This window comes from Dipodomys spectabilis, unplaced genomic scaffold (assembly GCF_019054845.1).
Source record: "Dipodomys spectabilis isolate Male_0828 unplaced genomic scaffold, ASM1905484v1 ptg000148l, whole genome shotgun sequence".
Classification (NCBI taxonomy): Eukaryota; Metazoa; Chordata; class Mammalia; order Rodentia; family Heteromyidae; genus Dipodomys; species Dipodomys spectabilis.
The window spans coordinates 1,177,546-1,201,064 of record NW_024870825.1 but is presented as its reverse complement, the minus strand read 5'-3'; the positions used below and the strand labels follow the sequence as shown (position 1 = coordinate 1,201,064).

At 45.7% G+C, this 23,519-nt stretch overlaps 1 protein-coding gene across 1 annotated transcript in view; it reads right to left on the bottom strand.

The window, feature by feature from the left end:
- Spag17 (sperm associated antigen 17) overlaps positions 1-23,519 on the bottom strand; it is a 119,226-nt gene that overhangs the window by 15,547 nt on the left and 80,160 nt on the right. Inside the window, exons 24-39 of the mRNA XM_042692290.1 lie at positions 22,983-23,156; positions 20,370-20,480; positions 17,679-17,857; positions 15,614-15,731; positions 13,818-13,996; positions 12,340-12,499; positions 9,276-9,499; positions 7,193-7,337; positions 6,822-6,976; positions 6,328-6,516; positions 5,543-5,688; positions 5,142-5,272; positions 4,175-4,302; positions 2,179-2,361; positions 1,253-1,366; positions 303-348 (exon numbers count right to left, since the gene is read on the bottom strand). Of these exons, the coding sequence (XP_042548224.1) occupies positions 303-348; positions 1,253-1,366; positions 2,179-2,361; positions 4,175-4,302; positions 5,142-5,272; positions 5,543-5,688; positions 6,328-6,516; positions 6,822-6,976; positions 7,193-7,337; positions 9,276-9,499; positions 12,340-12,499; positions 13,818-13,996; positions 15,614-15,731; positions 17,679-17,857; positions 20,370-20,480; positions 22,983-23,156 (2,382 nt within the window). The remainder of the gene's footprint in view (positions 1-302; positions 349-1,252; positions 1,367-2,178; positions 2,362-4,174; positions 4,303-5,141; positions 5,273-5,542; positions 5,689-6,327; positions 6,517-6,821; positions 6,977-7,192; positions 7,338-9,275; positions 9,500-12,339; positions 12,500-13,817; positions 13,997-15,613; positions 15,732-17,678; positions 17,858-20,369; positions 20,481-22,982; positions 23,157-23,519) is intronic.

The following is a 23,519-nucleotide window of genomic DNA, read 5'->3' as shown; positions in this document are numbered from 1 at the left end:
GGTCATAACTGTATGGTTGCTTGGAAATGTTATGTATGTATTCAGAGGATGAGTTTTTGGCTAGTTGACTGTTTCTGTATGTTAGCTGTGTTGCTAAATGACTGAGGTCAACAAAGAAGTCAAAGAGCATCTTTCATTCATTAAACAACCATGGTTTTTGAGGCTCTCTTAGACACAATAATACATAAATGCCAAAGTACAACATGGCCAATGCAGGAACAGAAGAATCAGAGAATATTGAAGTGCATTTAAGATTACTTTTTGGAATTTGTAATGATATTTTGTATTACAGAAAAAGTTACCTTCAGTGGCACTAGCTTTTGTAGTCTCCTCTGTTTTAGGGAAAGACTGGAAGGAAGACAGAATTACGTGGTAAGGATTACAATTCACACGAAAGTCACTCTGTTCAGAAGCAGTGGGGCCTACATTGATTTTCTAAATGAAAATAACTCTAAAATGAATTAGTTTTTAATGCCAATATAATGTTTACTTGCATTTTTGGTCATTCCTTTTACTTGGCAATTTTAGTGTGTGTCTGTGCTGGTAACTGAGCCTTGAGCTCAGAGCCTCAGCTCTCTCTCAGCTTCTTCACTGAAAGCGGGGGTTCTACTTGCTGAGTCTCACTTGCACTGGTGCCTTTTGTTGGGTAATTGGAGATAAGAATCACATGGATTTTTCTGCCTGAGCATGATCCTCAGATCTCAGCCTCCTGAGTAGCTAGGATTACAGTCATGAGCCACTGGTGCCTGGCTTTATCTAGCAACTTTAAAAATGGAAATCATGTAAGTGGGGGGTATGGTAGAGCACCAGCCTTGAGCAGTAATTCTAAATAAGAGTGTAAGCTGCAGTACCAGCACAGAAATAAAAAAGAATAGTTATTTTCACAGGAATAAGGAAATATAGGGAGAAAGAAATGCTTCATAGTAGTGTCAGAATATCTGGCTATTGGGACTAGGAATGTGGCCTAGTGGTAGAGTGCTTCCCTAGCATGCATGAAGCCCTGGGTTCAATTCCTCAGTACCACATACACAGAAAAGGCCGGAAATGGCGCTGTGGCTCAATAGCAGAATGCTATTCTTGAGCAAAAAAAAAAGAAGACGAAGCAGCTCAGGGACAGTACCCAGGCCCTGAGTTCAGGGCCTGGACTAGGACTAGCAAAAATAAAAAATAAAAAAATAAAAAAAAAAAAAAAATATATATGGCTATTCTTTAGGGTAATATTGACTCAACGGTGTATAGAGTTTTCGCTCACCATAACTAGCCTGAGGAGGTCCGCAGCGTTGCCTCTCTCCTCTTCTGTTCTGGAATCCTTGACTGTCATCTCCTGTAGCTCATCTTCTTTCTTTAGAATATGGTTTATGTAGTCCTACATCAGTAGGATAAAACAAATACCGATCAATAATAAGGTGAGACACCAACAGAGTAAATATCCACTTGAAATTCTACCAAAAGATTCAGTATGGAGTTCATACTGCTCAACCAGCAGTTACTTGTCAAGCCTTCTGGTGAGCCCTTTTCTTAGTAGGTCATTAACAATAAAAGTCCACAAGTGTAGCTCTGTGTGTGTGTGTGTCTGTGTGTGGGGGTGTGTGTGTGTGTGTCTGTGTGTGTGTGTGTGTGTGTGTGTGTCTGTGTGTGTGTGTGTGTGTCTGTGTGTGTGTGTCTGTGTGTGTGTCTGTGTGTCTGTGTGTGTGTGTGTGTGTGTCTGTGTGTGTGTGTGTGCGTGTGTGTGTGTGTATGTGCGTGTGTGTGTGTCTGTGTGTGTGTGTCTGTGTGTGTGTGTCTGTGTGTGTGTGCGTGTGTGTGGTGGGTCGGTAGTGGGGATTTGAGCTCAGGACTCCCTGCTCTTGCTTGGCTTTTTCCCTCAAGACTAGAGCCACTTGAGCCACACTTCCCACTCTGGCTTTCTGCTGGTTAACTGGAGGTGAGAGTCTCATCGACTGCCCTACCAGGACTAGCTTCACACTGTGATCCTCAGATCTCAGCCTCCTGACAGGCGTGAGCCTGCAGAATATTAACTATGTCTATGTCTGTCTCTCAGCCTTCTCCCGGATGTCTGACATTCATATGTGGCCCTAAATATTGGTGGGGCGAGATTATTTTGAGGTCCTGGGAGCCGGCAGGAAGGATCCGCTGGCGTCTGGCTCTCCTGGTTGCATGCGGTCCGGGTCTCCTTACCTTCAGGGAAACCTGCAGCTTCAGCTTCACCTCATCCTTTATGACCTCATGCTGGAAGAACTGGCGGATCTGGAGCACATCGGGGCCCTTGAGCACGGGTGCGGGCACGCTCACCAGCTGCTTCGTCTCCATGCAGAAGCCTTTCCAGATCTGCGTGCCAAATGGCGGCCCTGGGGTTTTTCTCTGTCAGCAAAACAAAGCAAGAATTCAGACTGCATGGGCAATGGCTTTTCCTTGGTTTCCTGGGTGATGGTGTTGCTATGCTGCTGTGCTAGGAGTTGTTACAGGGACCGTGTATGGCCCTCAGTCCCAGAACAAAATGGCAAAAGCAAAGGAGGAGGAAAGAAATCTGCTGCTCTGTGTGGCCACACTGGGAAACAAGGCTGGCCCCTAAGAACCTAACAAGAAATTGAGGTTACAGAGGGAAAGGAATGGAAGCCGGAGTTGAGCAGCCATGATGGAAGCGAGGTTGGGTGGATCAGCCCTGAAGAGCCCTGGGAACAAAAGGAGTTGCTGCTGCCTTGGGGAGGAGGGCTTGACTGTGACCAGGGGCTTGGTGGTCCGTCCCGGTGGTCCTGATCGCTGTGATGAATATGGGGAATCGGGGAACACCTGGGCGGCTGGAGTTGGTTGCTTCGAGGCAGTGAGGAGATGTGGAGATGTCATCTGTTCGATGTGGACAGGAAGTTGTAAGAGTTGGTTGCTGGCAATCTGAAGGTTACACCATGCCCACACATCTCACACATGTCTTAGTTTCCCTTGTCCAGGTGCCTTCAGCACCCGGGGGGAGGATTAGCCATCTGAGGTGAGTGCCCTTTGCAGGAGGCCTGTGCGGAGGGCACAGCTGAGCAGCAGTAGGCCCACAGTTTTAGGTAGCAAAGGAGATAGACACAAAGCAAGGGCAGGGGTGCCAAGCCACACCAGCCGTCCTTGACCGCCCAGGAAAAGAAGCCATGCTTCCAGAAAAAGCAGCATCTACAGCCCTGGGAATGACCCACTCATTGGGGGGGAGGTGGGGGGGGGGGAGAGAGAGAGAGAGAGAGAGAGAGAGAGAGAGATCCTTGCCCTCCACAAACTACAAATAGAAAACAATACAGAAAAGGTATCCTTTTTATGAGTATGTATCCAAGAATGTGGAATCTTTCCTTTCCCTTCCTCTTTCCTTCCTTCTCTTTTCCTCTCCTTTTTCCTCTCCTGTTCTTTCCCTTCTCTCTCCCTCCCACCCCTCCCCCTCCTTTCTTTCTTTCTTTCCTTCCTTCCTTCCTTCCTTCCTCCTTCCCTCCCTCCCTTCCTTCCTTCCTTTCTTTTTTTCCTGGAGATTGAATTCAGGACTTTACCACTTACACTGTATCCCCAGTTCTTTTGACTGTTTAGTTTGTGTTTCAGATAGGGTCTTGTACCTGCATGAGCTGGCCTCAAACTGCAAGGAGAAAAACAGGAATTTCTAGGTGGCTCAGCCTGTAATCCTAGCTACTCAGGAGGCTGACATCTGAGGATTGTTGTTCAAAGCCAGCCCTGGCAGGAAGTCTGTGAGACTTTCCAATTAACCGGCAAAAAGTAGGGAGTGAAGGTGTCTCAGGTGGCGGAATGCCAGCGTTGGGCTGAAAAGCTTAGAGACAGTGTGCAGGCCTGGAGTTCACACACACACACACACACACACACACACACACACACAGAGTCTAAAAAAGGGGAGGGAATTATGTAGTAATCCTAATTCCATGGCAGGAGAGGAGCGAGGTGCATCATGGATAAGTTAGAATAATATTATAGGAAGATGTTCAAGCTTGTAATATATTGAATAAAGGATAAAACTGAAATCAGCCAGACACGTTCCTCTAAAATTCTGTATTCTATCTACAAATGTCAAAAGTCTTGAAATCTAAGTCCATGAGCAACTTAGAGTAGGGTGAAAATTCATGAGTACGTGGGAAAGGATCAGAGACTCCGGTCCAGGGCTGGATATGCAAATCGAGTGAGTACAGAGGAAGGTGCATACCTCCACTGAGGGGAAGGTGTCCCACGGCCTTGAGCAGAGATTGGGTGGAACCACGCTGTCTAATTCCTTCTTCAGCAGCCACGGTGATCCTTCGTGGAAGGGACGCAGGACAGTGATACTCAGGGTGCCTGGCTCAGAGACAGGTAACCAGAATTATCCTGACCCATTCAGCAGCATTCACTAAAGTCAGCAAACATTTGGGAATTACCACAGAAAGGTTAGTGAGTTGCAGTGATTTTGAGGTAGGACCTTGTAATCAAACCAGGTGAGGCTGTTTGCCTAGAAAACTCATTGTCACCTCATAGCCCTCAACAGCCACATCCACATACTTCCAAATATTTCAATAAATTGTGTGTGTGTCTGTGTGTCTGTACCTGGGCTTGAACTCAAGGCCTAGGTGCTGTCTCTTGACTTTTTCACTTAAAGCTAGTACTCTTATCACTTGAATCACACTTCATGTCTAGCTTTTTGCTGGTTAACTGGAGACAAGAGTCTCTCGGATTTGTCTGCCTGAGTAGCTAGGATTATAGGCATGTGCCACCAGTGCCCAGATAAAACATATTTCCTACTTATATTTCTATTCTTTTTATATTCAATTTCACTAAAGCAATCTTTTCAAGTTAACAAAGTTGTCTGTGAACTCACAGACAACGCAGGTACAAATCTGCCTAGCATAGAATTCACGCTCAGGCCGCACCGGAGGAGTGCGTTTTGAGCGTGTGTCATCAGCTTGCTTCCCCTGAGTGGTGGTTGCCTTGTGAAACTCACTTCCAACATTGTGGCTTGAGAAATAGCAAGATGTAAACACAAATTCGAACAGCCACAGACAGACAGAGAGGCAGGTGCATGGCAGAGGGCAGGGAAGTTGCAAAGGGAGACCAGGGGAGATGCAAGAGAGCCTGGGTGGATGGGGCAGCGTGCAGTGTGATCTCTGAGCACCACAGGGGCAGCAGGGGGCGCTGCGTACCGGGCTGCTCCTGAATGGGCTCGTGGAGAACCACTGAGGTCGAGTCTCCATAGGCCAAGGACAGGTATTCCTCGATGTCGCTGTCCCGCAGGAGTTCCAGCCCTGATCCGTTGGCATAGATAACAAAAAACCTGTTCAGGGATGCAACAGGCGAAATCACTGCAAAGGGTCTAGCGAAAATGCTTGTTCTATCAACTTTGGAATTGGGAATCGAAGTTGTGCAGTCTTTAACTCCTGTTTCCTGCATGGGAAGTGAGAACTCTCTCTCTCTCTCTTTCTCTCTCTCTCTCTCTCTCTCTCTCTCTCTCTCTCTCTCTCTCTCTCCCTCTCTCATTCTCTGTCATTTCTCCCTGATAAATCCTCTTCCCCCCAGAAAAGTCATAATATTCTTCTTCTTTTACCTTGGGACATGCTCCCCATAGATCTGCATATGATTCTTTTCCAGGTGAACCGATGATAAACTCTCATAGCCCTCAGTCTGTATATTCAACTCCTCTTCCAGTTTTTTTTCAGGCAACATAGTTGAGGCTGTCCCGTCAGCCATGACCTAGGAGAAAAAGTACACGAGTAACTGAACGAGAAGTCAAGCACCACAACAGTCCACTTCTCCACTTCCTGTCTGAGAACTGGGAAGATCAGTATCAGCCCGATTCTAAACTGTGTTCCTAAAGGTGAAAACCCGCAGCTTGGTTCTACTTGTGAACTGTACACTGGCTATGAGAACCAACTGGAACACATTTGTTAGGAAGTGAGTAGGGGCTGGGCACCACTGGCTCGTGCCTGTCATCCTAGCTGCTCAGGAGGCTGAGATCTGAGGACTGAGGTTTGAAACCAACCAGAGAAGAAAAAGTCCTTGAGACTCTTAATCTCCAATGAAACCCAAAGTGGAGCTGTGGCTCAAGTGGTAGAGTGCTAGCCTTGAGCACAAAAAGCTCAGGGACAGAGCCCAGGGACAGAGTTCAAACTCCAGGATGGACAGACAGACAGATACACACACAGACACAGACACACACACACAGACACACACAGTGACTGGAAAAAGCAAAGATATTGACATGGATGATTTCTGGCCAAAGTATGAACACAAAGTACATCTATCGCCCCAGGGCAGGGGAGACACGTGTCCACCCTGATGTTACCCGATGGCTGAGGAGGCCACCATTCTTGAGGCCCGGGGGTTCTGTACCTGGAAGACGTTTCCCTCAGGGTCCATGACCTCACAGAGCACTTCAGACGTGTGCTTCATGATGTACCGGCTGGCCCGGAGCTGCTCACGTTTCTGGAAAGGATGGTAGATATTGCTACTCGCTTCATGGAAGTACGTGGCCGAACAATCTCTATCGATATAAAGACAGCCCGTGTTGGGGGGCAACACCTGCAAGGGGAAACAAAAGACAGGAAAACATTTAAAAACAAGGTTTTTTTTTTTTTCTGGTGCTAGTACTGGGATTTGAGCTCAGAGCCTCATACTTCTGCTGAGCTTTTGCTGCTCAAAGGGGGCACCACTCTACCAGTTGAGCCACATCTCCACTTCCAGCTTTTTGGTGGCTAACTGGAGATAAGAGTCTCTCAGGCTTTCCTGCCCCGGGCTGACCTTGAAGCTCCATCATCAGAACTCAGCCTCCAGCATAGCTAGGATGGTCGGTGGGAGTCACGGGCCTGGGGCAGGCAAGGACCTACCTTGTAGGTGCCCTGTGGCTTTGCGATGATGGATGTCCCATCCCCAAAGGTGGCACAGCAGCTGCTGTCCTCGCAGTTTGTGATGACAGTGGCATGGTGCAGGCTTTCTACCCGCATGCACTTCACCCTCCGCGTGACAGATCCCGGACTGTCAGCTACGGGCAGAGCAAAGGTTAGACAACAGGCGTCAAGCTGATGATATCAATAATGATAATAACAATAATAATTCAAGGTTCTAATAGACCCAGGTTTAGACTGCATAAGTCTTTTTAAAAAATGAGTGTGTATGTGCCTTGTTCAGGTGTGAAGATTCTACCTTTCTCGTGGTAGGAGTTACAAAAGATGGTTACGTGTCTGACAAGAAAACGTACTCATTTCTTGATCGCGGGAAGGGGGGTCGCAGTCTTCATACACTTGATAGAAGGTGGTGATTCTGGTGCCGTCGGCGTGGTCCACTATCCGAGTGCCATCCTTCTTTTGCACAATGACCACCTTGTCTTCTCGAGTGGTCATCACCTGAGCATGCAAGGCAGAACTCACTCACGTGGCCCCTGCTCGTCCTGACTCAGCCCCAAGAGTTCAGAGGCCACATCCACTGGGTGCTCCTGCCCGTAATTCTAGCTACTCAGGAGGCTGAGATCTGAGGGTCACACCTGTAATCCTAGCTACCCAGGAGGCTGAGATCTGAGGGTCACAGTGTAAAACCAGCCCAGGTAAGAAAGTCTGGGAGACTCTTAACCAGCAAAAAACTAGAAGTGGGTCTGTGGCTCAAGTGATAGAGCATCAGCTTTGATTGGAACTTCGAGCAAAAAAAGCTAGGAAATAGCACCCAGGCACTGATTCAAACCCCAGTACTGACACAACAAGCATACAGATGACAACAAACCAAAACAAGGGAAAGTTTTTTAGCTTATCTATCCAAACTACCACTTTCCACATTATTGAGGCAGAAAGTACCCCATTAAATCTAACAGATGAGGAAGTGGAGGCTGAGTCTTAGAGAAGTTAGAACAATTGCTTTGGTAAGAGGCGGGACACATTTGGTTCCATCGGGACTGGTGGATCGGCTCGAATATTGGGGAAAACTGCTTCTAGACCCTTGGCAGGTAGAGTTAAGATCCTCTGCAGGGCATCCCTGGATGGTGGGGCTATGAGTTGGCTCACAGGTGCTAGGCCTCCAGGCCGCTGAACAGTATGGAGACTGGAGAGGCTGCAGCTGCCCTCTGCCATGCTGGTCCACACATGCGTGTACACTCCTCTGTGCTGCCACGCATGCTGCTGGGACCTTGGGGTTCAGGAAGCCACACGCAAGGCCTGGGCTGCCTCGGGAAGAGAATGGACGGCCTTCCCCGTGGCATCCTTTCCGACCACTAGTTCATGCTATCGTGGGTGCAGGTCTGCCTTGGGCTGTGAGTTCCACTGTCAAGTGTAACCATAATCCCTTCTGTGCCGGTGGAGAATGTTATTATGGACAGATGGAAAGAAGGTTGGAGAAGAACACAAACGGCTGGATCCGTCTGGTAGAAAGACAAGGGGCAGTGCCTGGGACAGCCTGTTAGCTTTCAGACTTGAGTTTGAATACCCGGGTATCCATGTTCCCACCTGTTTCTGGTAGTGGTTCGGCTCTCTAGTGTATGCATGAAGGGAGGTGTGTCAGAGGGCTTTCCACAGGGCAGTGTTTCCCTCTACACATAAGACTTGAGGTCTGGGTTGTGAAAAAAACCACCCATTTACCCGTTGTCCAGTTTGGCCACAAGACCATGTTGGCCTCTTGCCTGGCAGGGGATGTGTGGGATCCCCCCAGGCCATCTGGAGCCTGCATTCTGACACTGCCATTGGCTGAGCAATCCTGGGCAAGCCTTTCAACTTCCCTGGCTTGGATGTCCTATCTGAAGATGGAAAGCTGAGCTGGCCGAGGGGAAGTGTGGCAGCCGGCCTGGACACAGCAGGATTTCTGCCATTGCTATGCTGACTCTCAAGCTCTTAGAGATCGATTGCTTTGTTCCTCCCTATTGGTGATAGGAATCACTGAGCAAAATGGACATTTTTGTTCATTAAGGATGTAATAAAGCTTACAGGTTAAGTCAAACATATTGTGTTGTGAAGTGTTTGTACTTGTAAATGTCTGTGTATGTGTGTGCACAGCCAGATCAAAATACAGATATTAAACAATTATTTAAAATTATTTTCTATACACTTTCCTATATGCTGTCTTTTTTTTTGTTTTTGCCAGTCCTGGGGCTTGAACTCAGGGCCTGGGCACTGTCCTTGATCTTTTGTTCAAGGCTGGCATTCTATCACTTGAGCCACAGCACCACTTCTGGCTTTCAAACCCAGGGCTGCACGAGTGCTAAGCAAGCACTGTATCACTGAGGCACCTTCCCCACCCCTATATGCTGTCTTAAAGACTCTCAGGGCATAGGCAATTTTGTAGTACGCAGCCATCTGCCGTACCGTTTCATTGATGGGGTCTGTGGCCTGGAAGGACAGGAACGGGACCAAGTCTTGGATTCTTTCCAGCCCTTTGGTGCCAATCCGCTTTCCATCGGGTGTGGTTGTGTACCAGATGCCCAGGTGGCTCTCCATGGGTGTGGCCACCTGAGGCGCCTCCATGGTGGGCGGCTCGTGGGGCTCATTCTTATGCGAGCCAGATGACTGGCTTTTGTGACCTTTGTGACCTGGGGAAGGGAAACCGGACAGCAGTGGAGTTGAGGTAAACAAGCAGGCCAGTGAATTCCTGCTTGGACACATCCACAGAAGCCCACGCAATGATAAGGAAAACACAGACCATTACATCTTTAAAGCCATGGCCAGTAGATTGAGAGCCAGCGTTTCATAAGCAACATTGGAGGCCAAAAGAGTTGGAAAGTCATGGTCCATGCAGTGTCCCTGGGTGCTTGTGAACTGAGGGCTCTACAGTAACTGACCTCGCACCCCCACTTCCCCCATGATGCTGTCCTTCAGGCTGGGGAAAGGGGGAGGAGGTCATTGTCAATGCACAGCCAGAAAATACTGTTCATCTAGAACTCTACGCTTAGTAAAATTTTCGCTCAAGGATGAGGACTACAAGGAAAATGTCAGGAACGATGAGTTATGCAATTAATGGGTTAAAGTACCGAAAAACAAGAAATTCAGATTTAAGACGTGAAATATCCATCGATGTACTCTTGAAAAGAGACTCATCTAAATGTAAACCACCGAGCGTGAAAAGTAAGTGTAGGAAAAGTTTTCCAGTAGAACAGTTGGAGTTACATTAAGCAAAAGGAACATCAGGAGGAAAAAAAAGCCACAATCAAAAGTCAGCATAAGCTGGGCGCCGGTGGCTCATGCCTGTAATCCTAGCTACTCAGGAGGCTGAGATCTGAGGAGGATTGAGGTTCAAAGCCAGCCTGGGCAAGAAAGTCCTCGTGACTCCAATGAACCACTCAAAAACCGGAAGTGGTGCTATGGCTCAAAGTGGTAAAGCACTAGCCTTGAGCAAAAGAACTCAGGGACAGTGCCCCAGGCCCTGAGTTCAAGCCTCACAACCACCATCACAACCAAAAAGCCATTGTAAAATAATGGAAAAGATTTATTTACCATAAAGATGTGATAATTCTAAAGTTGTAAGTATCTAAAACTATATCCTTAAAAATATATGAAGGTAAATCTGACAACTATTATGAAAACAAATTAATTTCATAATGAAGAAAATTAATATTTAATATTAAATCAGAAGGAACACAGCACTGATGAGACAATTTCATCCTTCCAGTCAATTTAAGCATGTAAACTGATACAGTAGATTAAAAAAGGTTTAAAAATATGGAATAAAGGTTGTAAATAAAGCCTCTGTCTGTTTTATACAGCCTGTGATGTCATAATCCTTTTTTATATTTCTAAACAACTGAAAAGAAATTGACTCGTGAAAATTATATGCAACTCAAATCTTACTGCCACACTTTATTGTGTACTTGTCTATGGTTATTTTTGTGCTCTAAGAGAAGACTTGTATAATTGTGACAAAGACCTTATGGACAACAAAGACTAAAATATTTACTGTCCTGCCCTTTCTAGACGTTTGCTGAATGTGAGTTTAGATCTGCACAACACAACTAACAAGTTTCATCTAATAAATATCATGAAAACACTGTACCAACTATAGTAAATATTCTATTTTCGATCACAGAATTCTTTAAAAAAAAACAACCTTCACTAGAGATGAGGCTATAAATTATGTCTCAACAACTTTCAAGTAGTTAGCTAAAACTCAACTATGACAACAAACTAAAACCACTTCTTAGATTGAGAAATGTAGAAAGAAGTTGAAATAATTCAATTTTTTCAAAGAAAACATTGTAATGAAATAGATGGTGTATGAAACATAATGAAATTGATTAAGTCTTTCTTATTTACAAAATGAGTGAAAATCCAATAAACATCTTTAAATACTTAACCTCACTAGGTAATCAACTAAATGCAAAAGAAATGGATGCATTAATTATTTGTCAAATGGAATGTGACCGGGTGGATAAGGTCTAGTCTGGCCTAGGTGAGCAGACAGGCATTCTCTGTGCTATGAACCAGGGCCACTGGGACAAGCAGTGCTGGGATTTTGATTACGGAGACAGTTACTGACTCCATTATATCCTCTCTCTTTATCCTTACTACAGGGCTCCCCTTCTAACAAAAAGACCTCAAATGTCAGGTAATTGTTTTTCTAGCCTTGGTGCCCAGCTGAGTCTAGTCAATAAGAAATAAGGAGAGGATGGAGGCCAGGCACCAGTGGCTCACAGCTGTCATCCCAGCGACTCAAGAGGTTGAGATCTGAGGATCTAGGTTCAAGGCCAGCCAAAGCAGGGAAGTCTGTGAGACTCTTATCTCCAATGAATCACCAGAAAAATGGAAGTGGCGCTGTGGCTCAAGTGGTAAAGCACTCGCCTTGAGCTGAAGAGCTGAGGGACAGTGTCCAGGCCCAGAGTTCAAGACCCACAACTGACAAAAAAAAAAATAAATTAAGAGACAATGGCTGAGGGTGAAGTAGGAGCTACAGCCTTCTTGGGTGAAGAGAGACTCCTGAAGCAAGCTCCTGTCTTCACCCCCTTTCTGCTTTGGAAGTTGCTACATGAAAGCTCATCTACTTCCTCAAAATCTGAGACCAAGACCAGAAGGGCCATTCAGGGCCTCACACTCTGGGTTGGCCTTTTCTGCTCTACCCCTTGAACCATGCCTTCACTTCTCAATTTTTACTGGTTAACTGGAGAAAAGAATCTCCAAAACTTTTTTTCCCCCGAGGCTGGCTTTGAACTGTGATCCTCAGATCTCAGCCTCCTTAGTGGCTAGGATGACAGGCGTGAGCCACCAGCACCCGGCTAATGTTCATCATCTATTGCTGGAGCGGGAGGGAAGCTGTTTATGAAACAGGGTGTGGTTCTGGGTTGAGCACGAAACTCCATCCGTGCTCCGATAGACACTCATGAATGTATTCAGGGCAAGGAGAAGTATTGTCTGGAACAAGCTGGGAGGCTTTGCTGCTCACCCTTCTTTGTGATGACAATCTCCGACGGGACGGTTTCTGATTTTTGCTGAGAAGCTGTGTCCACCATATCTCCGTTGTGGGGGCTTGTGGATGTCTCGGGAGAGGCACACACGGGACCGGAATCTGGACTGTTGCTCACAGCGCCGTCTGCAAAGAGAATCTAAAGGGAACACAAGTGAGGCAGAGGCTGCTTAACCAGCCCTGTGTGGCTGACCTTTGGGGGTTAAAATAATAAGATGCAGCACCAGACTACTTGCGACCGAAGGGTAGGCAAGTGGCTTCCTAGTTTCCATTTACCTGTTGTCCTGTTTGTTTCTGTGTTCTACCTGTGGTTAGATTGGTTTATTTTTCCATTTATCACCTTTACTCCAGGTGATTGGAAAATCATATGGACAACTTTCAGTTTTTCGACTGATTACATTTAAAATGGTCATTGCTTCTTTCTTTTTTTTTTTTTTCTTGGGTCCGGTTGTGGGGCCTGAATTTTGGGCCTGGGCACTGTCCCTCAGCTCTTCAGCTCAAGGCTAGCGCTCTACCATTTAAGCCACAGTGCCACTTCTGGCCTTTTTCTTATGTGGTGCTGAGGAATCGAACCCAGGGCCTCTGGCATGCAAGGCAAGCGCTCTACCACTGAGCCACCTTCCCAGCCCTCATCGCTTATTTCTTTTAACTTCTGTCTCCTAGGTAGAGAGGCTCTAGGCGTTGCATAAGCCTCCATCTGGCTCTATGTATACCGCTCCAGGGAACAGAAGGAGGGGAGGCTAAGGTCTATCTGGTTCAACTATTCTTTTGTAGCTAATTGTTTCTTTTAATGCTGGGGCCAGGGCTTGAACTCAGGACCTGGGGGCTGTCCCTTAGCTTTTGTTCCTCAGAGTTGATGCTCTACCATTTGAGCCACAGCTCCACTTCTGTTTTTAAAAATATATGATTGTATTATCATTAAGGTATTGTACAGAGGAGTTGCCATTTCCTAACTCGGTAATGAGTGCATTTCTTTTTTTTGGACAATGTTACTCCTTCTCTTCTGGCTTTTTACTGGTTAGTTGAGATAAGAGTTTCAGGGGTTTTCCTGCTGTGGCTAGCTTTGAACCTCAATCCTTACGTCTCAGTCTCCTAAGTAGCTAAGAATACAAGGCTGAGTGACTCGTGCCTCCTTAGTCTATTCTATTCTATACTATGCTGTGCTATTCTATGCTGTGCTATGCTGTTCTATGCTATGCTATTCTATTCTATGCTATGCTATTTTATGCTATGCTATGTTATTCTATACTATGCTATACTATTCTATGCTATGCTATGCTATTCTATGCTGTACTATGCTATTCTATTCTATTCTATGCTGTGCTATACTATGCTGTGCTATGCTATTCTATGCTATTCTATTCTATGCTATACTGTGCTATACTATGCTATGCTATGCTTTCTCCCTGTCAGCCCATCTCCACATGGAAGAGCAGTCTGTGTAAGCATGGTTTTACCTGGGTGGACCCATCCAGCATGTACTTGACAACCGTGCCTTGGCTGGTGATAACTCTGGAGGCCTCCAGCTCGGGGGGCGGCATCACAGTTTTGTAGAACTCATAGTGCTGGGCCCTCTGGGGGTAGCTCTGACGAACCGTGATAGCCCAGGTCCGTTCCTCATCTGGGGTATTTTGATCTTAAACACAAAACAGAGCTAGTCTGTTACACTAGAAAATTAGCTGACACTGTCAGGCCTGTTTGAGCCACACCTCTCTCTGGTTTTTTGCTGGGTAGAGATAAGAATCTCATGGACTTGTCTTTCCGGGACTGGCTTACACAGTGATCCTCAGATCTCAGCCTCCTGAGTAGCTAGGATGATAGATGTGAGACATCAGTACCCAGCTAACATCTAACTGATTTTGATCAGATGAGGACACATGGTCCCAGCGATTGAAATAAAAGGGTCATGTACTTCGTTTTTCTCAGGGCCAGCTTGAACTCAAGTTCGGTCCCAGTGGCTTCATTACGCTGTCTACTTCTATAGCAAGAGCAAGTCTTCATGTAAGCAACAGTCTAGTCCAGGCCCCAGTGAAGAAACCCTGTGTTGTTAAGTAAGGAAGCCTATTTGTCCTCATCTATCCACCTGAATGTTCTAGCGCCAATGGGACCAGCAGACCACTGCAACAGAACAGACCCCGTAAAATGACACACGGACACGTGGCCGGTAAGCCTGGTTTTCAATCCACCAGGAAGAATGTACTATGTGATTTTCAGAGAAGTGGATGAACTTGGAAATATTATGTTAAGTGAAGTGGATCAGGGTCAGAGAGACAAAGGGTACATTACTGCTTCCATATAGATATCAGATGAAATCATATATGAGATCATATACATAGACACACAAATGGTACATGCACAGGAGAATTCCAATGGTGTAACTCCTTCGAGCAACTAATGGTTTAACCAAAGGAATACCTGGAAGCTGAAATACATTTTGTCAGGGGAGGTGGGGAGGGGGTGTGAGGGGAGTACATCAGGCCAACTAGAGAGAGAAAGGGCAGATGCATAGGTCATGATATCTAATGTACATCAGTGAACTGTGACGGGATGGGTGAGGTTGAGTGAGGGGTGACATCGATTAAGATGCATTGTCCTCATAAATTGACATGCTGAATTGAAATGCCTTTGTAAAACACTTAAAGATAATACAAAAAAAAAGGGAAGGAAAAAAAATAGATGAATGTTCCTCATTCTATCGTGGCTCACTGTCCTCTGTCCTTAGTAACCAGATGGTTATTCCGCTGTGGTCCTCTGAGAGGCAGGAAGACAGGCCCACCTAGGAGATGTGAGAGCCCCTGGCTCCTCACGCCTGGCCCAAGAACAGCATCCTAACCCAATCTCTGGGGTCTTTAGTGATCCTGCTTCTTCAGTATCCTGAGCTTGGAAAATGCAGTTATTAGTAGCGAGTGTATTTTTCCATGTACGTTAAGAATTCGGCATCTGGCCATAGTGAGTGCATGAAAAACACGCATTATCATTGTGCTCCTTATTTGAAACGAATCTACAGTTCATTGTTAACAAGAGATGTGCTTACCTGCTAGGGAAAATGTACAGTTTTCAGCGGAGGTCTGCTTTTGTTTTTGTGTTCCCCATAGAGCTATTGCTATGTAGCATAGGCTGGCCTCTTAACTCTTGATCCTCCAGCCCCCAGGCCTCCCATGTGCCAGACTTACAAACATGCATTGCCCTGCCTGCTTGTGATCTATTTTATATACAGGTTTTTTTTTGCCCCTTAAACACAGCTAGGACTCACCTGTAAGCTCTTGCCCAAGGAAGGTTAACAGGAGCCCATTGGGGCAAGACACATTCAGGTTTTGGAAGGTGGGAACATACGGAGTCTCTTGGATAACAAGTTCTGGTTCTACTTCTTCCTGTAAGGAATTTTGCAGATGAGTCATTGCATGCTGCTTTTTCAATGAGCTCCAAGGCACGCAACTCAGCCAAGGGCTGGGGAGGGCCCTGGGGAGGGAGCCTGTGAACACCTGAGTAGAACCTGCCATAGGTCCCCAGCCCCCTCCCCCCAACCTCAGGCCTCTGCTGCTGCCTGCAGAGGGGTATCTAGACAATGAGGAGATTAGGAGCAATAGGAATAATTGGGAGGGAACTGAGGGAGGGCTTAGGGCCTCAACAGGAGCAAAGCTTCACTTAAGCCACAAACTTCTACTGTTTGTAAATCACCGTCTAAGGTGCTTTGTGGTTGCAAGGCCAATGCATTGTGACCGGCAGAGAGAGCGTGGTGTACGAGCACGCCACAGCCTTTTCTGTGTGCAATTCTTACAGTTTATCGTGTTTTGATAACATCTGTCCTTTTTTTCTTATAATACATATGCATTGCTTTTGTAACAACTAAAAGCAATGTGAGGAAAAAAAGACAATAGAAGGTTGCTTCCAATTCATGAGAACCGGGCGTGTGTGTGTGAGGCCACTCCAATTAATTCTGTGCCAGTTAGGCCTGAATCCTTCGCTCTGTCACATGTACTGAGGAAAGCAGTGACTTGGTACCATTTCTAAGGAGAACCACTTCAATACTTTGAACTTATTCCTTTTATTATACCTGCAGATCCCACTAACTGGGTCTTTCTTGAGTTTATCCTAACTAATCTGTGATGGATAATTTAGGTTGTTCCATCTTTTCTTAGTCACTAATGGAAAAATATGAACAATTACTGAAGATGAACTAAAAATAAAAAGCAAGGCTGGTGTAGGGATACACACCTGCAATTCCAGCTCTTGGTAGGCTGAGACATGAGGATTGTGTGTCTGAGAGAGACGTAGCAGGTTTGGGGTCAGCCCTAGTGAGACCCTGCCTCAAACTAAACAAAACAAAACTCCCAAGCCAAACAAGGACAAAAGAACTCAGAATAAAACTGAAGCACAACAAAGAGGCTAAAGCTAATGAAGTTCTGTAGAAGGAACAAAAACACTGAAACTCAAGCTTCCCGGGTCAAACCTGAGGCCAGGAATCGCCCTCACACCTCACTGCAGTCAATACAGAGAATTGGGGATGAGCGACATTGGATTTGCCTTTGGCTCAATCACATTTAGGTGAATGACCGGTGATCTTTCCATCAGTGCTCATGCATTTGACTGGAGCTCAGTGGAATTATCCAGATATCACTCTGAAGCAGAGTGACAGTTACACCTCTGTCTGTTAAAGGGACAGACTTTGAAATTGGAGCTTCTCGAGCACTGTTTTTTTAAACGTATTTTCTTTCTTCTAAGGAATTGAAAATACACTTTTAGTAGCAAAAGCCCACATTCAGTAGGAGTCAACATTCACCAGCAGATTCTTTGTTATTCCACTTTTAGAGCTCCCTTTTGGTCAGTGTTCTACTAGGAAAAGATCAAAATCAAAGTGTGTGTGTGTGTGTGTGTGTGTGTGTGTGTGTGTGTGTGTATGTGTGTGTGTGTGTGTGGTGTCCAACAGCCAGCTGCCAGTACTTAGTCGGGCTGCGTTCTCACTCTGTCATTAAGTGCCAGTCTAACAACTGGAGTTCTTGTCCCATTTGTCTGCCAAACAAGCTAAATGAACTTATGTTAGAGCAGTAGGAATTTAACCAGCTCAAAGCAAAGAAAACCCAAGAACCGTAGTGGGAAAAAGAGCAAACTGGTCCTTCTGGGTTTCAAGTGCATGACCTGGAACCGCTTGTGTGTGGCCATGTCTCCTAGAGAGGGGGTTCCACCCTGTGGCCAGTCCTCCTGGTCCCAGGCTGCGGTCACAGGAATGAGAATGCACCTGCTCCTAAATGCAGGCACTCGTGACGGGGCATGGATTTGATGCATGTGACACTGAAGCAGGGCAGAGTGGCAAGGGTTGCGACCTTTTTCTCTTCTTCTTTGGGGTGCTCTTCCTCTTTGCTAGGCTCTTTGGGTTTCTCTTTGCCTTTGGCTTTGGCTTTGGCTTTGTTTGGTGGCGCGGTCACCACCACGGGCACCACTGTTGGGGTGTGGGCCGAAGGAATATTCAACATCGGCTCCAGGGCGGGGTCTTTCTCCTCTGTGGCAGCCAAAGAGAAAGTACAGAAAGTCAGACAGCTGTACTCAGCACTCTTAGTAAATACACAACCTCCCTCTCTCCCTACCCCCCCATCTCTCTCTCTCTCTCTGTCTCTGTCTCTCTCTCTCTCTCTCTCTGGGTAACAGTTTTCCCCTTGCTCAACATGTTTATCACTTGGCTGTATTTCAGGTGTGATATAGTTTATCTGAAAATCATGACTAAAGACAGAAAATGAGAGAGTGGTAATCCTTCGGTAGGAATGAGAGAGTGGTAATCCTTTGGTAGGCCTGATTTGGCGAGTCAAGCCCTCAGTGACAGAGCAGCAGCCTTGCCACTACCGATGTGAAAAGCATGGAAATATGAAAAGAGGGTTAAAGTCTTATGGGGTCTCAGATCCGTGCCCAAGTAGCAGAATGTAAGATAGGTGAAGTAGAAATATAATAAAGGATACCACGAAGCCCAAAAATATGGTCATTTCTGGCTGAACTGAAAAAAAAAAAAAACAGTTGTCTTATGTTTTATCTCTTCTCTTCTGGGCTTTAGAGGATTGCTAGAATTGTAACAGGAGAGCAGATGAGAAGAGAACTCAGGTGGGGAGCTCGGGAGAGAACCCTCCTCCTCTTGAAGCCTGCTCCCCATTGTTTCCTTACCTCACTGCTCAGTTTGTCCTCATCCTCCCGCACTGACCCCTGTTATGCTTTTCTACCCAAAATTTATATCGTAAGGCATGGACTTGCTTCTCCGTTTCAGATCCAAACTCCCTTCCTTCCTTCCTTCCTTCCTTCCTTCCTTCCTTCCCTCCCTCCCTCCTTTTTTCCTTCCTTCCTTCCTTCCTCCTCCATATCTATCTATAGAGAGAGGGGTACTGGGTGTTGAACTCAGGAGCTCACATTTGCTAGGCAGGCATTCTACTACTTGAGCTATTCCTCCAGTCCCTTTTGCCATGCTATTCTCAAGGTAGGACCTCACTTTCTACACTGGCCAGCTTAGGCTGACTTCCTCCTCCTTGTACATCCCTGTGTAGTTGAGGGTGGTAGGTGTGTGCCCCTGTGCCTAGCCCCTGTGCTTCCTGTAGAGCTGGGATATCAGGTGCTACCTCATGCTCTACAATAAGTCAGGATATAATCCCTGGAACCTCTTCTCTCCCCCTGGCTGGCCTCAAACCATGATTCCTCCCATCTCCACCTCCCAAGTAGCCAGGATTACAGACTTGAGCCACAGATCCACATTTCTGACTCTTGGCGGTGGTGCCAGAGACATTTCAAACTCTACTAAGGTAAGAAACAAGACAGGAATGATTCATACAAATATTGTCTCTGCAGAAAACTAAATAGTAGAGCAGATAATTAACACAAAATTTTAAGGTTATATAGAATTTTGTATTATATTCAACATTATGTTGTGATTAATTCTATTTATTTATTTATTTATTTTTGTCGGTCATGGGGCTTGAACTCTGGGCCTGGGCACTGTCCCTCAGCTCTTCAGCTCAAGGCAAGCGCTCTACCACTTGAGCTACAGCGCCACTTCTGGTTTTCTGGTGGTTTATTGGAGATAGGAGTCTCACGGTGTCTCCTGCCCGGGCTGGCTTTGAACCGCGATCCTCAGATCTCAGCCTCCTGAGTAGCTAGGATTACAGGTGTGAGCCACCAGCGCGATTAATTCTATTTAAATGGCATGGGAAGCTGCAGGTTTCCTAATTGGCTCCTGGTATAATGACTACTATTTTGTGTTTGGAAAGGGCGTGGCTTCCAGTTGGAGAATCTGTTTATGGGGAAATCTTTGAATTTGTCCAGCGGGTGGCTCCTATAAGATGAACATTCTGACTCACAGAGAGCAGCTTTATAGTTACAGGATGCCTAGAAATATGATTCTGAACAAAACCAAGAGGGTTCTGTGGCAAACCATGTGTTCTTGGAACCAACTGACAGGAATATTTTTGCAGGCCAATTAACAATGATTGGAATATTTATATGTGTGTGTAAACATATAGGATGATACAGGTATAAAAGATTGAGCAAGAGGTCAAATATTTATGAGCCAATCATTTTACTCTGTATGAAATGTTGTATATGTACATACATGTATACATGCATATGTAACACACACACACAAAACCCCCCTTTCATTTCAGCTTTGCAGAAAAAATACTGAAAAAGGGATGAAATCAGGAGCATGTTGACTGAAGACGGGCAAGGATCTCTGGCCATGGGAGTACAGATGTTTATTATTATTAATAATTTATTAGTTTTGTGCTGGTACTGTGGCTTGAACTGAGGGCTGTCTCACTCTCTCCCTTGGCTTTTTTGCTTATGTCTGGTGCTCTAGAACTTGAGCCATACCTCTGCTTCCAGCATATTGCAGGTTAATTGGACCATTAGGGTCTCTCAGATTTGTCTGCCTGGCCTGTCTTTGAACCACGATCCTCAGATCTCAGGCCACTGAGTGGCTAGGATTAGAGGTGTGGGCACCATTGCCTGGCCAGTTGTTCCTTCTGTTGTGTTTATTTTACCTGGTGCCGTTCCACCTGGCCCATAGTAGCTTATTGAAAGGCAGATTCCATTTTCTAACACGGCGGAAAAGGATCCAAACTTGCTGACAATGATGTTCTTTGTGTCCGAGTCTTCTAAAAGACAAAATCAGATCAAGGATATTTCTTTTGCTTCAAAGGACATGGAAGCATAACTCAGAGGGCAGCACAGATGGGGATGGAGGTCTTAGTTATTCTACCACAATTAGCTGAGAAGTGATGGGTTCAGTTCCTGCTGTGTACTCAGGGCTGGGAGCCAGAGGCTCTTGCCATAAGGAATGACAGAAAGAAGAATGCCCTGGCCCTCAGTGCAGATTATTGCTCTGCTAGACTATTCCCAAGAGCTTCAGACCAAATCTCCATTTCCCCACATTTTAAGCCATACTGTTAAATATTTAATTCCTTACTCTGTGTGTGTGTGTGTGTGTGTGTGTGTGTGTGGTGTGTGTGTGTGTGTGTTAGAGAGAGAGAGAGAGAGAGAGAGAGTCCTAGGGCTTACACTCAGGGCTTAGGCGCTGTCCTATTTTTGCTTAAGGCTAGTGCTCTATTATTTGATCCACAGCTCTAATCCTGACTTTTTGCTGCTAAATTGGGGATACAAGTTTCATTATTATTATTATTTGCTTGGGCTGGCTTTGAACTGCAATCCTGAGATCTCAGCCTCCTGAGCAGCAGAGATTACAGGTATAAGATACAAGTGCCAACTGTAAATTCTTTACATTCTTAAAAACATTTAAAATTTTTTTCTAGTCAAACATCCTTTTAAAGCAAAATTTGTTAGAAATATACATGTCTAAGACAAATGAGAAGATTTGTAAATTTTCTTTTTTTTGTTGCTTTGTTTTCATTTCCTCTGTTAACATGCAGTGAAAACGGTAAAATGTTGATTTTCTGTACTGGAACCCAAGTAGAGATAACTTCTAAACTGGGTAATTCCAGTGGTCAGTGGAATAAAAAATAATAATTTGTGAGTGGGAACATACTGGTACATACTGGGAGAACATATTGCAAAGCATGCATCTGCTAAAGGACTATTATATACAGCACACAAAGAACTCTGAAAGGGATGGTAGGGGAAAAACAAAGGAGGAGGCAACAATGCTTGATAAGAAATGTAGTCATTACCTTGCTCATGTAACTGTAACCCCCTCCTCTGTACAGTATTTTCACAATAAAAAACTTAAAAAAAAAAAAAGAACCCCGAAAGCTCCACAAAAAGGAGAATGAATAAGCCTGGTAAGAGATAAGCCAAACAGCTCTGCAGACAGCACCACTGAAGAAGACACACATACAGCAAATGGCGCTGGACATCACATCATCAGAGATATGCAAATTACAATTAGGGTACACCTACCAGAATGGAGAAAATCAAAATCATTGACAGTGCTGATGTGGAGCAACAGGAACGCTTGGTGCTTGCTGTGGGCAGAGCTGTGGGGAAGGTTGAGGGGGAGCCATTTTGGAAAACAGTTTAGTGGACTCACTCTCACCCGACCAAGCGACCATGTCCCTTCATATTTACCCAAATGAACTAAAATCTCATGTTCACAAAGCTGTGTGCAGAATCTTTGTTCACAATTATCAGAACTTGAAAACAACCAAAAATGTTCTTCAGTAGGTGAATGGATAAACTGTGGTATGTCCAGACAGTGAAATATTACTCAGGAAACCATAGAGTCATGGGTGGACAGAGTGGAATTCTCCACACATATAGTTAAGGGAAAGAACCCCAATGAAAAGGTTACCCCCTGTGTGATCCACACAATATGACATTCTGGAAAAGTCCAAACTGTGGACACAGCCAACTGCCCAGTGGTTGCCAGGAGTTGGTTGAGGATGGAGACGCCAATCTCTGTATAATATAGTGAGAGTAGGTTGTGCCACTTTGCTACATGGGACCTATGACAAACACCACATGTGAAACCTAAGGAAACAAGGGTCGTGGGAGACAACCCACTGTCATCAATAGGGGTAAGTGTGAGAAGAAATGAGCCAGAGGGGGCTGGGAAGGTGGCTCAGTGGTAGAGTGTTTGCCTTGCATACATGAGGCCCTGGGTTCAAGTACTCAGCACCATATAAGCAGAAAAAGCCAGAAGTGGTGCAGTGGCTCAAGTGGTAGAGCGCTGGCCTTGAGCTAAAGAGCTGAGGGACGGCACCCAGGCCCTGAGTTCAGGCCTCACAACCAACTAAAAAAAAAAAAAAAAGGAAATGAGTGAGAAGAAATCAAGTGTTCCTTTCATTTGTTGATGGTTGATTTTCTGTTTCGTCAATGGACATATTGAGGAATACTGGCACTCTCTCTTAGGTGGTCCTTGGTTTCTAAATGTGGCTCCAGAGCACTAGATAATTCTAGATCCTGCTAAAACGGGTAATAGGGGGGTAGGGAGAAAGAGCGGGGAGGGAGAGAGAGATGGAGGGCAACAGAGGCAGTCAGAGAGAGGCTATTTGCATGCAGGGGGCCAGGTGTGTGTAGAAATGTCTCCAACTTCTGTCAGTTTTGCTGTGGACCTAAAATTGTTCTCAAGGCAAGGTGTGCTGCTTGGCGGTCACACCGCATCACGAGGAAGTTTTGTGACATTTAAGTAACGGATCCACGTTGTAGCCACTTACTTGTTTCCTTATCTTTTGCTTCCTCCTCGTCTTCATAGTCGTCTTCGGAAGCGTTGTCCCTCTCGTCCTCTTGCTTTCTCACGATTTCCTTCGGGTCCCTCAGGTGGATGATGAAACTGTGCTTGTCTTTTTTCACTTTCACCTTAATAAAAGTGGAGCCTATGGAAAAGCCATGGGATGGGAGCTAGGCTGGCGTAAGATGTTACCAGGGCACCTTGACAGGTTAGAATTTGGTTTGAGTAAGTCAGCAATTCTCGAGGAAGGAGTCTGAGGGAGACACTTGCATCAGGGCCTGGGTGCTGTCCCTTGGCTTGTTCACTCAAGGCTGGTGCTTTGCCACTTGAGCCACACCTTCACTTCTGGATTTTTCTTGATTAATTGGAAATAAGAGTCTTATAGACTCCCCCCATCTCCACCCCCCCCCAAACTGGCTTTGAGTTATAATCCCCAGACAGCCTCCTGAGTAACTGGGATTACAGGCATGAGCCACCAGCACCCAGGTTGATTTTTTTTTAAACCTTT